General features: G+C 53.8%; 1 protein-coding gene across 4 annotated transcripts in view; it reads left to right on the top strand.

The window, feature by feature from the left end:
* Positions 1-12103, top strand: part of CDH4 (cadherin 4) — a 542734-nt gene that overhangs the window by 404053 nt on the left and 126578 nt on the right. For all 4 annotated transcript variants that reach the window (XR_014137503.1, XM_081795373.1, XM_081795372.1 and 1 more), the window contains exon 4: positions 3723-3896. Coding sequence is in view for 3 of the 4 variants with exons in the window: in XM_081795373.1 (XP_081651499.1) it covers positions 3723-3896 (174 nt within the window). In the remaining variant the exon portion in view is untranslated. The remainder of the gene's footprint in view (positions 1-3722; positions 3897-12103) is intronic.

The raw sequence follows: 12103 nt of genomic DNA on the forward strand, positions 1-12103 counted from the left end.
GCCGTGTTCCCAGTGGGCCCAGGGTGACCGCGTGTCAGAACGGCACGCTCGTTCCAGGGGGGCAACCGATCATCTGCACTAACGTTTCTGCCCGGAGACGTGGGCGTGTCTTCCAGGCTGAGGCTGCACGGGTCTGGCATCGATTTTCGCCAGATTTTGTTATTATATGTGTCTCACAGCTTTAAAATAGTAGCAAATATGTGCAATTTATTTAAACAACACTAGGGAAATTAACGCCATGCAAGCTCGTCCTCAGCAAATGAAGATAAAGCAGTTCAAAAAAAAAAAAAAAAAAAAAAAGCAGCTTTATGAAAACTCTTTAAAACCCGGAGCCTGAAATACAAAGGACTCAGGTGAGCGTTCTGCCTGCTGGCGCCCAAGCCTTGCCGGTGGGGCAGACCTGTGTTCTGCGCACCGTCACTGGGGGAGACATCGGGGGAGCCACAGATGGCCAGCACCCCCCCCGGGGTGTGCTTGTGGCCGGGGCTCCCTGGCATCTCGTGCAAGGCTCCCAAGTCCGGCAGGCTGCCCTCAAGCAGACACGCTTAAGAACAAACACTAACCCTGTCCCTCCTCCCGGGGCAGGTGCCCGGGGACAGGCGAACTATTTAGCTGCGAGCTGAGAAGCCCCCGGACCAGGCTGTGGAATGCATCAGTCACCTGGGGGCTCCTTAACACAGACTGCAGACAGTTCTCCGGGAACGCTGACTCCTGCCGGGCCTCCGCACACATGACTTGAGGACGGGTAAAGGGGATGTGACCTCCAGGCAACGAGACCCACGAGTGAGGGGTGGCAGTCAGCCAGGGGCTCCGGTCTTGAGGTCTGACTCCCAGGTTCAGATCCTGTCCCTGCCCACTGAGCTGTGTGACCTTCTGAAGTGACCCGGCCTCTCTGAGGCCCCCTCTGTGCCTCCCTAGGAAAGTGGGCTTGAGGACACGTCCTGCTGAGTCGGCGAGGGGAGTTCAGGCAGAGACCGTGGGGGACGCTCACGGCCCACAAGGCGTCAGCTACTCATGTGGGCAGAGAAGGCAGTTGTCTGTGCCCGGGCTGTGAGGGGACCGTGTGTGGCCAGGACCGTTCTGAAAGCGTTTCTGTGGTTCTCTGTGAAGCTCACGGAGGAAAGTAAGGATGCGACCCCATCGCTGTGTCATCCTGAGAGCCGGAAGATGAGTCACAGCAGCCATTGGTTTGACGTGAACAGAAGTCAAGGCCCCCGGGGACGTGCACACCTCGCGTGGCCCCTTTCCGATGAAGGTGGGGAGTGGTGGACGAAAGGCTTGTGGTTTTAGTTGCCTCAAACACTCGACTGCAGGAGCTCGGGCCGGGAGTCCGCTGGGGCCTGGGGGGCGTCCCAGAGGGGATCTCTCCTTCCCCTGTGGCTTGTCCACGTGGCATTGCCCGTGGATTCGGGAAGAGTTTACCTTTTCATCAAGTAGGCAGTTTTGTCCACATGTACTTAACTTATTTCTATGAAGTTCTTTTGAGAAAAAAAAAAAAAAGTGGGCAAGGTCCTGGGTCCTCAGACGGCCGTGCTCAGACCACCCAGGCCCATCTTGCTGGCAGAGGGTGGGACCCGCCGTGGCTAGAGGCGGGTGGACTGTGGCCAGGTGCCGTGGGCTGTCCTATTCCAGGTCTGTCTTTGCCTCGTGAGCCGTGATGTGCAGCTGGCTCCAAAGCAGAGTCAAACGAGCAGCAGCCATGAAAACAGTGCTGGGGCACCTTGAAAAGGAGCAAGGAGGCGGCACACACACAGACACCGTGCGTACTCGAAGCTCCGCACAGACGCCGGGCGCGTGCGTGAGGGTCTGCGGACACCGCGTGTGTATGCGAAGCTCTGCTGTGGCTCCTTTAATTATAGAAAGTCATATATGTTGCAATATTCAGAAATACAGAAAGGTAAAAGGAATAGAGTAAAATTGGGTAAAGCTCACTGGTGAGCAGAGAAAACAAGTTTACATTTTGATGTTTCCTTCCAGTCTTCTCTGTGTCCTTACACACACACACACACACACACACAAATAGGGACTTGTGCTACGTGTATACTCTGTTGCCATTCTCCACTTACATTATTTGATGGACATTCGTCATGTCCCCGTCTCCAAAGGGTAGCTTTTAATGACTCTGTAATATCCCAAGATACAAACATAGCATTCTGCATTTAACTACAATTTAGGGGCGCCTGGGGGGCTCAGTCGGTTAAGCATCCAACTTCGGCTCAGCTCATGGTCTCATGGTATGTGGGTTCGAGCCCCGCGCCGGGCTCTGTGCTCACAGCTCGGAGCCTGGAGCCTGCTTCGGATTCTCTCTCCCCCTCTCTCTGCCCCTCCCCCACACACACTCTGTCTCTGTCTCTCTCTTTCTCTCTCAAAAATAAATACACATTAAAAAATTTTTTTTGCCTATTATTTGCGGCTATCAGATCTCCAGAGGTTTTTTTCCGATTATTTTCATTACTTGATGTATACATAATATCCATAATATTATTACAAAAACATCTGCAGTGAACATTTTATATGGAGACGTTTGTTTGCATGTAGTGTTTTGGGGACAGATTTCCAGCTGTGGAGCTACTGGGGGTTTTTTTCCTAATTTTTTTTAATTGATGTACAGCTGACAGCAAGGAGCATTTTTGAGGCTGTTGTTGGACTGGCACAAAGCAGCAGAAGGCTGTGGTTAGCCCCCAGCAGCATCCAGTCAGGGCTCAGCCACCATCCAGTCCCAGTGGCTGCCCCATAGTCAGGGGCTCTGATGGCTTTAGTTGCCATAGCAACCCTCTGAAATCAGTGTTGTTATTGCCAGCCCCGTTTTATAAAAGCAGCTGGAGTTTGGAGGGACACAGCGACTCGCCCAGAGTCAGTGGACCTTAGGATGCACATCGACACGAGACACCGGGTCTGCCTAACGCCGCCTCCTACACCCTCAAACATCGCTTGAGCCGACTAACACGGCACAGTGCACAGGACTGAAGATCCATTCATTTAATCTTGTCAGTTTGACAGGTGAAGAGAGTATGTCACTTCAGTTTGCATTCATTTGATTAACGGAAGATGTGAACATTTTTAATAAGCTTACTGATTTTTTATTTTGCCATGACTTTCTATTCATGTCCTTTCCTGTTACCAAAAAGATTTAAATTTTTTATTGATTTGTAGGAACTCTTTATATAGTGAGACTCTCCATCCTTTGACAGATTTGTTGTAAATCATGTTTACCGGGGTTATCAACTGTGTTTAGGGGGTGTTTTCATAAACAAGAACTTTAAATTAAACTGTGTTTTCCAGGACGCCTGGGTGGCTCAGTCAGGTAAGCGTCCAACTTCACTCAGGTCACTATCTCACGGTTTGTGAATTGCAGCCCCATGCTGGGCTCTGTGCTGACAGCTCGGAGCCTGGAGCCTGCTTCTGACTCTGGGTCTCCCTCTCTGTCTGCCCTTTCCCTGGTCCAACTCTGTCTCTCTCTCTCTCAAAAATGAATACACATTAAATAATATTAAAAAAATAAAAATAAATAAATAAACTGTGTTTTCCCTTGTGATTTTTTTCCCCATTCTTCCGTTGCTTGATTTTTTCCCCCTAACACTTAGCCACTTTCCCAAGCATCATCCAGTCTCTCTGTGTTGATCTAGGACAGAACAGATTCTCTGAACAGATGCCTTTTCCTCTGCGCAGAACTTAACCAGACTTCTTTGACTCTTCTCTCCCCCCTCCGACTAATGCTGCAGAAAGGGAAGCCGAGTGCCGGTCTGGACGCCTCTCAGCCTCCGAATGACACGCTGTTGCCGTGGCCCCAGCACCAGAATGCCAACGGGCTGAGGAGACAGAAACGAGACTGGGTCATCCCACCCATCAACGTGCCGGAAAATTCCCGCGGGCCCTTCCCACAGCAGCTGGTGCGGGTAAGTGGAGACCCCTCCTGCTGGCTGGGGAGGGTCTTAGCCTAGTGCGTCCTCTCCTCCGGGATCTTGCAGGTGAGTCTGGCGGGCTTGTCCTGGAGCGGGAGCACGGGATGGTCTGCACTCGGTGTCCAAGGTCAAGATGGTAATGAGACGGCACGAGACAGAGATCAGAAGGGCAGCCTCGTCCTCCAGGGAAGGGGGGTCCGGCCGGACTTGGGTCGGCTCGCCTGTGCTGATGGAAGGAGGCGGGGTGGCGACTTGGGCATGCCCTTTGTCCTCTGACACGCTTCTTTGCTCACACTCTTTTCCAATGACGACTAAGACACTGGACGGTGGAAAGACGGCGTGTCTGTGCTGGGGATGACGGTGGCGGTGGGAAGTTCCGGAACTTGGGACGGAGACCGTGACCCCAAATTCGGGGCTTTTGCATCCCTAGTGGGGGGTGGGGCTCCTGCAGTGCACGAGCTCCCGGCCCCCTCCCCAAAGGTGCTTTCCCTGGGAGAAGGGAAGAATCGGTTCTACAGATCTGTGTTTCAAAATCAAGGCCATCAACTAGCACTTCCTCCTTCCCTTTGGAGAAAATTGCAACCCAGTGCGGCCAATACTTTGGTAAAACGACGGCGAGGATCCCGTTTAGCGCCCCATCGTTGGGGAGCGCCTCACCCCACTGGGCGGGGTGTTGCCACGGGTGGCCTTCCTTCCGGGGGCTGCTGAGCCTGTCCTGTCTCCGCTGCACCCACGGAGGGAGCTGGGCTGTGCGTTTCAAATGCAGACACGGAGCAGAGCAAGGCAGCGGGCCCCGCAGCCGATGCCTCTCCACACACGCCACGGCCGCGGTGCCCTGGCCACAGAACCTTGTTCACCCCCAAGCACCAAGCCCCTAAAACCCTCGGAATTTCCTGCCCCTTGAAAGCGCTGGGGTTGTCTTTTGTTATGTTAATGGTGACTTTTGGAGAGTCCCCTAAGGACTGGGGACTGATTGCCGGTTGCCAGGGGAACCGACTCCGAGAGGGGAGACCTTACTTTCAGCCCTGCCCCCCAAAAAGCCTGGGACGGGGAGGGGCTGGAGGTCAAGTCTGTTGCCAGTGGCCAGTGACTTAATCAACCAAGTCTGTAATGCAGCTTCCATAAAAACCCCGAGGGACAGGGTGTGGAGAGCCTCCTGTTGGCGGCCCGGGGAGGGGCAGGGAGCCTGGCATGTCCGCATCTTACCCATCGGGGGTTCCTGAGTTACACTCGTTATGACAATCTAGCGAGTAGACTTGCTCTGGGCTACGAGGGGGGGTCGTGGCAGGCCCTCTGGGTGGGAGCCGCGATGCGGGACTGAGCCCCTCCCGTGGGACGGACACCTGCTGTTTCGCAGCCCGCGTCAGAATAAACTGTGTCTCTTAAACTGCAGACACCCAGCCGGTGTCACAGGATTGCTTGGTGGGGGAGCCCCCCACCCTCGGGGGTCAGAAGTGTGGCCTGTGTTGCAGGCGCGTGAGGGCGCAGGAGGGACGCGGGACAGTCTCTCCACTCGTGGGGAGAAGCCACCCTCTGACCTCAGTTCCCCCTCCCCCGTGAGACGGGGAGCTCGTGCTTTCCAGAGCCCCTCCTGCCCTTGAGTGTCCTGACTGTTGGGAGGTCCCTGTGATGCAGGCACAGGCTTGAGCGAAACACTCAAGACGTGAACCCCAACCTGGGGGTAGAGTCCCAGGACCCCGTGTTCAAGGTCAGTGTGCCAACCCCCGGCCGCCGACAGGATGAGGGTGCTGATGACGTAGCTCTGTGGCCCCCACGTGCGTGCGCCCTCTCCGCCCTCTCTGCCCTCGGGGACCCGTATCTGACTAGCACTCGTCATCCGCCTACCTAGTGTTTCTTGTCAGGGATTCATTTCTAATGTAAATTAGGCTAAGAGGAGACTTTATTTGCGGTCACAGTTGGAAAGCTGGCATTGTTGGCTGTGAGGAAGGCTGACCGTGAGACTCGCAGAAGGCAGAGAAAACACAGCTGTTGGTGTCTGGCTGTGTAACTGTCACCCTCAGAGCCTGAAGGCTGCCTGGGACTCGTTTCTAAGGGAGGCAAAGAGCAAATATCAGCCTTCCGAAGAGGCGGTAGTACCAGCAGCTTCCTCTTGAATGGCATCAGGATGCAAAGCCAAGTGGAAGGGGAGCCAGCTTGCCGTCGTGTGGTTCAGCCTTACTTAGGGCCTCGTGCTTTGCAACTACTCAAAACTCCGCTTAGTCGGAAGCAGTTGCTGTGACTCAGGGGTCGCCAGACTTTTTCTGTAAAGGCCAGATAGTAGCCATTTTAAGCAGCCAACCAGGTTCGGGTTCAAATACTCAACTCTTTGCGGTACGAAAGCTGCTGTAGGCAACGCGTAAACTATCCCCGTGTCTGTCTTCCAATGAAACCTTATTTACAGAAACAGGCACTGGGCCAGATGTAGCCCAGTTTGCCAAGCGCACATCCAGCTTACCTCCCAGCATCTGGGAAGCACCCTGGCCCACCTCCCCGGCACTTGGCGGGAACATTGTAGTGAGTGCGCGACCTTGTGATGGGTACCGAGGGCTCTGGTCTGCTCACGCGCCGCAGGTGCACGCGTGGTGTTGTGCGTGCATGCTGGCACTTCTGGAATGTTCTGCTGTCCTGGCTTTCAGAGTTTCTCAGGTTAGTGGTCCTAGTAGGGACACACGAATCTTTCCTCCTCCGCGCCCATCCTTACACAGGCTGTGAAAGGTACCGTAGGCGGAGCCCCCGACACGCGAGGACTCCCAGGGCCTGTCCCCTCCTGGATGATGGAGAAGAAGACACTTCTGTACTTTCTACCCGAGGGACCCGCCGTGGTCTCGGGGGCCAGTCAGTCGTAGCTGGAGGCAAGAATAGCCAAGTCTCCCCCGCCGGCCGAGCCTTCGGCTCCCACACGGCCCGTGGATGCATTGATGGGGGAGGGGGGTGGTCACAAGGACATCTGTGTGCTCCGATGGGGGCCGTGCCGCCTTCCAACTGCACAGCTACAGAGCTGGCTTCGCAGAGCAGCTCCGGTTGCTGCAGAGCCCCTGCGGACGCAGCATCCCGAGGACCCCCTTGCCGCTGACACGTCTAACCTGGACCTCGAGGAAGGAAACGGAAACGGGGCCTCAGGTGTCCGCCGAGGAAAGCAGGGAACCGGTGCCACCAGCTCAACCTCGCTGTCCCCTGGCCCGCCCCATGGCTGTGCTTTTGAACAAATTTGTCCTCCGCTCCGCAGACACCCTGGCGTGTCCAGCAGCCCGCATAGGGAGGGCCACCTCCATGCTGGGCGCGGCCACTCCAAAACAGGCCACGAGCTGAAGGATAGGGTGTGGGTTAGTGTTAGCTGACTGCTATCAAGGGCATTCCCGGAATTTCAGAACTGAACACAAGACGGGTTATTTCCTGCTCCTGTGAAGGTGGTTTGGGGGAGGGGGGCTCTGTACCACGGTCACTCGGGGCCCCAGAATGAGGGCTGCAGGACTGGCTAGGCCTGGCCGTGGCATGCACTGATTTTGCCCGAGGTCCACTGGCCGAAACCAGGTGTGTGGCCGTGCCTTACCGCAAGGGACACGGAGAAACGTGGGCCAGCCGTGCAGGGAGGGAAGGGGATGTGTGTCTCTGCCCCCGGAAGGCTCCCCTGTGAGAGCGTGTGTGTCCTTTCGTCTGTGACGGCTCCCCTGTGCCAGGGAGACGGGACGAGGGGTGGCCTGACGAGAGGTCAGACCTGACCCTCCAAGCCTGGTCTTCGCCCCACGGCCCCCTTTGCTTTCTCCACAGCACTTAGCACCACGTGACTTCATGATCGCTACTGACGCATCAAAGCACAGGCCTCCCGCGCCTCTACTGTTGTAAACAGCAGGCATTACGTTCATTGAGTGAGTGATGGAAGCAAAGCCCAGTGGAGGGCGCTGCCTGGGCGCCCAGCGGCTCACACACCCTGGAGGCCGGGGCACCAGGGTCCCGGCAGAGATCTTGGCCCCTCCTGGTGGGCCTTCAGAGTTTCTTGCCCGATGGTGGAGTACTTTCCGTGGAACGGAATCCCAAGCCGAGCTGGGATCTTATGGGGAGATGCATCCTCAGCAGATGGAAAACAGAATCTCCTTACAGTTTCTGTAAGAGATTTGTCTTTCCCAAGTGCACGCCCAGTGATCATGTCAGAACTCGGGGCAGAAGCACGCACACACGTGTGCACCCGTGCCATCCCACGTGATAGCCCACGCGTACGACCCCCACACTCTCATGTGCTCACTTCCTGCCTCCCTCCTCCTCTCGCTCCCTCCCTTCCCCCCCGTTCAGCTCTTACCTAGCCCAGGCAGGGGTTTCGGGAGGCTTCCTGCCCCCCTCTCTGTCTGCAGGACGTTGATGAGTTTCCTGTCCCTGTTTTGGGGGAAGCTGCTCCAGAAAGAAGCCCGAGTCCCAGCAAATGTGAATACAGCTTGATGGGGCCGGGAAGCCAAGCGAGGAGCACTTTGAGGTTCAGCTGGGATCAGCTGCAGTTGTGTGCTCATTAAGGCATTTCATTCTGATAAAATATGCTAAATGAAAAACTGGGCAGGAGAGAAGCAGGCAGAACGTTCTTCCCCAAAAGCCTCTGTTAATTACAGGCTTTTTCCTTGGAAGGACTAGCATTAGTTCTGCGACGCAGGGAGAATGAATAAGCGACTTGGGTGGAGGAGAACCCTGAAAAGGGAAGGCTGGCCACGATGGGCTGGGCCGCCAGGAGCGGGGAGTGTCTGCGGCACAGTATGGAAGCGCTCCTGCGGGCGTGCCCACCGGAATTAGGCCGCCGTCTAAATTTAAGTGGGGAGGGGAGAGCAGCCACATCACAGAGGCAGCACTCAGAAGCTCCGGGCTGTCCCTGCTTCAGAGCCGAGGGGGGGAGACACTCGCAGGCCGGCTGATCCCCTGGGAAGCCGGAGACCCTGTGTTCTGGGAAGGGGCAGGAGGGGATTTTCCCTGCTCCTGTATCCCGGCTCTGGAAGGGACGGTTTGGGGCCAGCTGAGGTGCCCAGCACCGTGCAGGCACCGGAGATTCAGAGGGAGAGGACTAGAGTGCTTTCCAGCTCCGAGGGCCTGCGGGCAGGCCGCCTGCTGCCCGTCATTCAGAATTTGGTCCCTTCGCTACCACGGTTGGGATTCCTTCATGTGTACCTTCGTGGAGGGTTCTGAAAAGCCACTTGCTTTTCTAGCCTGTGTGTTAGGTTTGACTTCTGGCAAGATTCGGAATGAGGATAAAATCAGACTTCTAAGAAGTCTAATAAAAATTCAGAACTTGTTAACTTGAGAGGTTGTCCGGGGCAACTGTAGGAACCCGCTCAAGATGATGAGGAAGAAGGCTGTGCTACCGGGAGACGGGTCCTTCAATTTCAGAAGTCGGTATTTTAACAGACAGCAGCTCGTGCAAACCTGTCCTCGGAGCAAGGCCTGGAAAGGAGATCGTCACATAATCGCTTAGCACAAAGGGTAGCCACGTGGCGAAGGTGAGAGATGAGCGGGAGGCCGTTTCTAGAGCAGGGAGCTCACGAGAGCACGGCCGCAGGGGGCTCAGAAGGACTGCCAGAATCCGCTTCCCACCTACCAGCCCAAGAGAGCTGAGCAGACCGGACCGGTTCGCATTTTCCAGGATAAGTTTGGCTCCCGTTCTGTGCACAGGTGCCACATTGCTTCATACCCAACCACAAACATTTGCTGACCTGTGTGGATGCAGATGGGTGGGGTCTCTGCGGAGCTCAGTGAGCGATGTGCCCTGGGCCGGGGTCGGCACTGTGAACGTGTGAGACAGGGACACGGAGAGTCACCCCGTATCTGACCCAGGGTAGACCCTCCATAAATGTTGATCAGACGCATGAATGCATTTGATGGGACCGGCTGAGGTCTGACTCCGTGTTATCCTGCGAAACGTCCGCTGGGCAACCTTGTGGTGTGGTCATCACTGCGTTCGCCTAGGAACCTAGTTTCTGGCTCTTGGAAGGCATCCGTTCATGTGTGAATGACCAAGAGATCATTATTCACCGTCTCACGAAAGTCAGGTGGCCCTTTAAAATGTGGCATGTGTGTGTTTACCCCCTTCTTCTGTTCCCTCAGTCTCCAAGACAGGGTCTCACTCCTTAGCATGTCTCACAGGACCTCATGGTCTGACTCCGCTCCTTGGAACACCCAACTACAGCCACGCTGGGCTACGTGCAGGTTGGTCACACCCTTGGTTACCTGGACTCCTGCGTACGAGCCCTTCCCTCAGCCTGGAGGGCTTTCTCACTGCACCTGATGCTCCCCAGCCTGGCCCCTCCCTGCCTCCTCTGAGAATACCCCGCTTCCCAGGACCGGCACAGGCCCTCCCACAGGGGGCATGGCAGCCCCATTGCCTGCCACCGTGGCAGAGTTTTTGACACTGTTTTGTCATGATTATTGATCTGTCTTTCCCACTAGACATAAAGGTCCTTGAGGGACAGTCCGCCTGTCAAGCACAACCTTGGGGACAAAGTAGGTGTCATTAAGTACTTATCAAATGAGTGAATGACACAGCTGTTGTGCCCATCTCTACTGGTTAGCCTTTCATGATCATTTTGAAGACTGTTAGGTTTAATATACAATCCTTGAAAGTAATTACTTCGGAAGTTCCGCTTCTGGTGATGGTAAAGTAGCGTATGTCAGACTAACACTTCTGAAATAACAATTATAAACTCGGCAAAAAAAAGTCTGCAACTATTTGAAGTTGCTGGACAGTGGTCAGTAGGCGACAGGAACTGAAAGGAGGAAACAGCACTGGGCGAGATCTTGTTTTTGTGACTTTCCCTCTGAGGTCACTTCTCATCCTGCCATCAACAGGCAGCTAGCTCTCACACAGAAAACCAATCTCGCTGGTCAGAGGGGTCGGAAGATGGGGTTTAGAACTGACAAAGCAGCAGAATGTGAGGGGATCAATCCTGTAAGACGTGTAGCCACGGATGGAGACTCTCACATCTGCTTATAACTTCTGCCTAGCCAGGGAGCTGTGCGTGTGGGAGGGAGACTCCAAAGAACCCAGCAAAAAGCAACAGCAAGAAGATTGAAAGAACTGAGTGGAAGTTTCAACTGCTGTCTCCTGCAAGGGAAACAGATTTAGATTTAGGTCCAGCCAAGTTAACTCCCTGCCTTAACAGAAATGAACACCCTTCAGAGAAAGATAACAGAACCAGTCTGTACAATGTATCATCGACAATGACCAATACGCAAACAAAAATTACTAGACATATCCCCAGGAAATAGAAAGAAAAGAGAGAAAGAAGACAAAATGTAACCCATAATTAAGAGGGAAAAACTGCCCACAGAATCTAACTCTGGGATTACTATGTTAAAATTACCAACAAGACTTTTGAAATATCTTGTACAGATACGTTCAAGGACTCAAAGGAAAACACAGTCAGAATGAATGAATACATGTGGAACCATAGCAGAAAAAATGAAAACTAAAAACAGAACCAAATCGAAGTGGTAAAACTGAAAAGTACAATATCTCTAATAAAAACTTGCTGGATGGGCTTCCAAGTGGATCATAGATGGCAGAAGGGTCACTACATTTAAAGATACACCAGGGGGTCTTGGGTGGCTCAATTGGTTGAGCGTCCAACTTCGGCTCAGGTCGTGATCTCGCAGTTTGTGAGTTTAAGGCCCACATGTGGCCTTCTGCTGTCACCACGTGCAGCCCGCTTCAGATCCTCTGTCCCTGTCTCACTATGCCCCTCCCCACTCGCAGTCTCTCTCTTTCTCAAAAATAAATAAAACATTTTAAATAATTAAATAATTAAAGATAGATCAGTAAAAATCACCTAATCTGAAGAATGGTAGAAAACTGAAACACAAAATTTCAGCTGGATAAGAGAAGCAAACTTACAGATCCAAGAAATCCATTGAACCACAGGTAGGATGAATACAGAGAAAACCCAATCTTGATCATAGTCAAACTGATGAAATTCAAAAACTCGAGAGAAATCTTGAAAGCAGAGGAAGAGACACAGTCTGTCAGAGGGCAGGGGCAGCGAAGGTTGGCTTCTCTTTCGGAGGCCACTGGGCAATGGGAGGCCATTTTCAAGATGCTGAATGAAGAAAACTATCAACCAAGAATTCTGTATCCAGAAAAAAAAAAATGCCCTTCAAAGTTAAAGGTGGAATAAAGACATTTCTGATAAGCAAACTGAGGGAATTCATTACCAGCAGACCCACGAGAAGTGGTA

The sequence above is a fragment of the Panthera onca genome, chromosome A3 (assembly GCF_046562875.1).
Source record: "Panthera onca isolate mPanOnc1 chromosome A3, mPanOnc1 haplotype 2, whole genome shotgun sequence".
Taxonomy (NCBI): Eukaryota; Metazoa; Chordata; class Mammalia; order Carnivora; family Felidae; genus Panthera; species Panthera onca.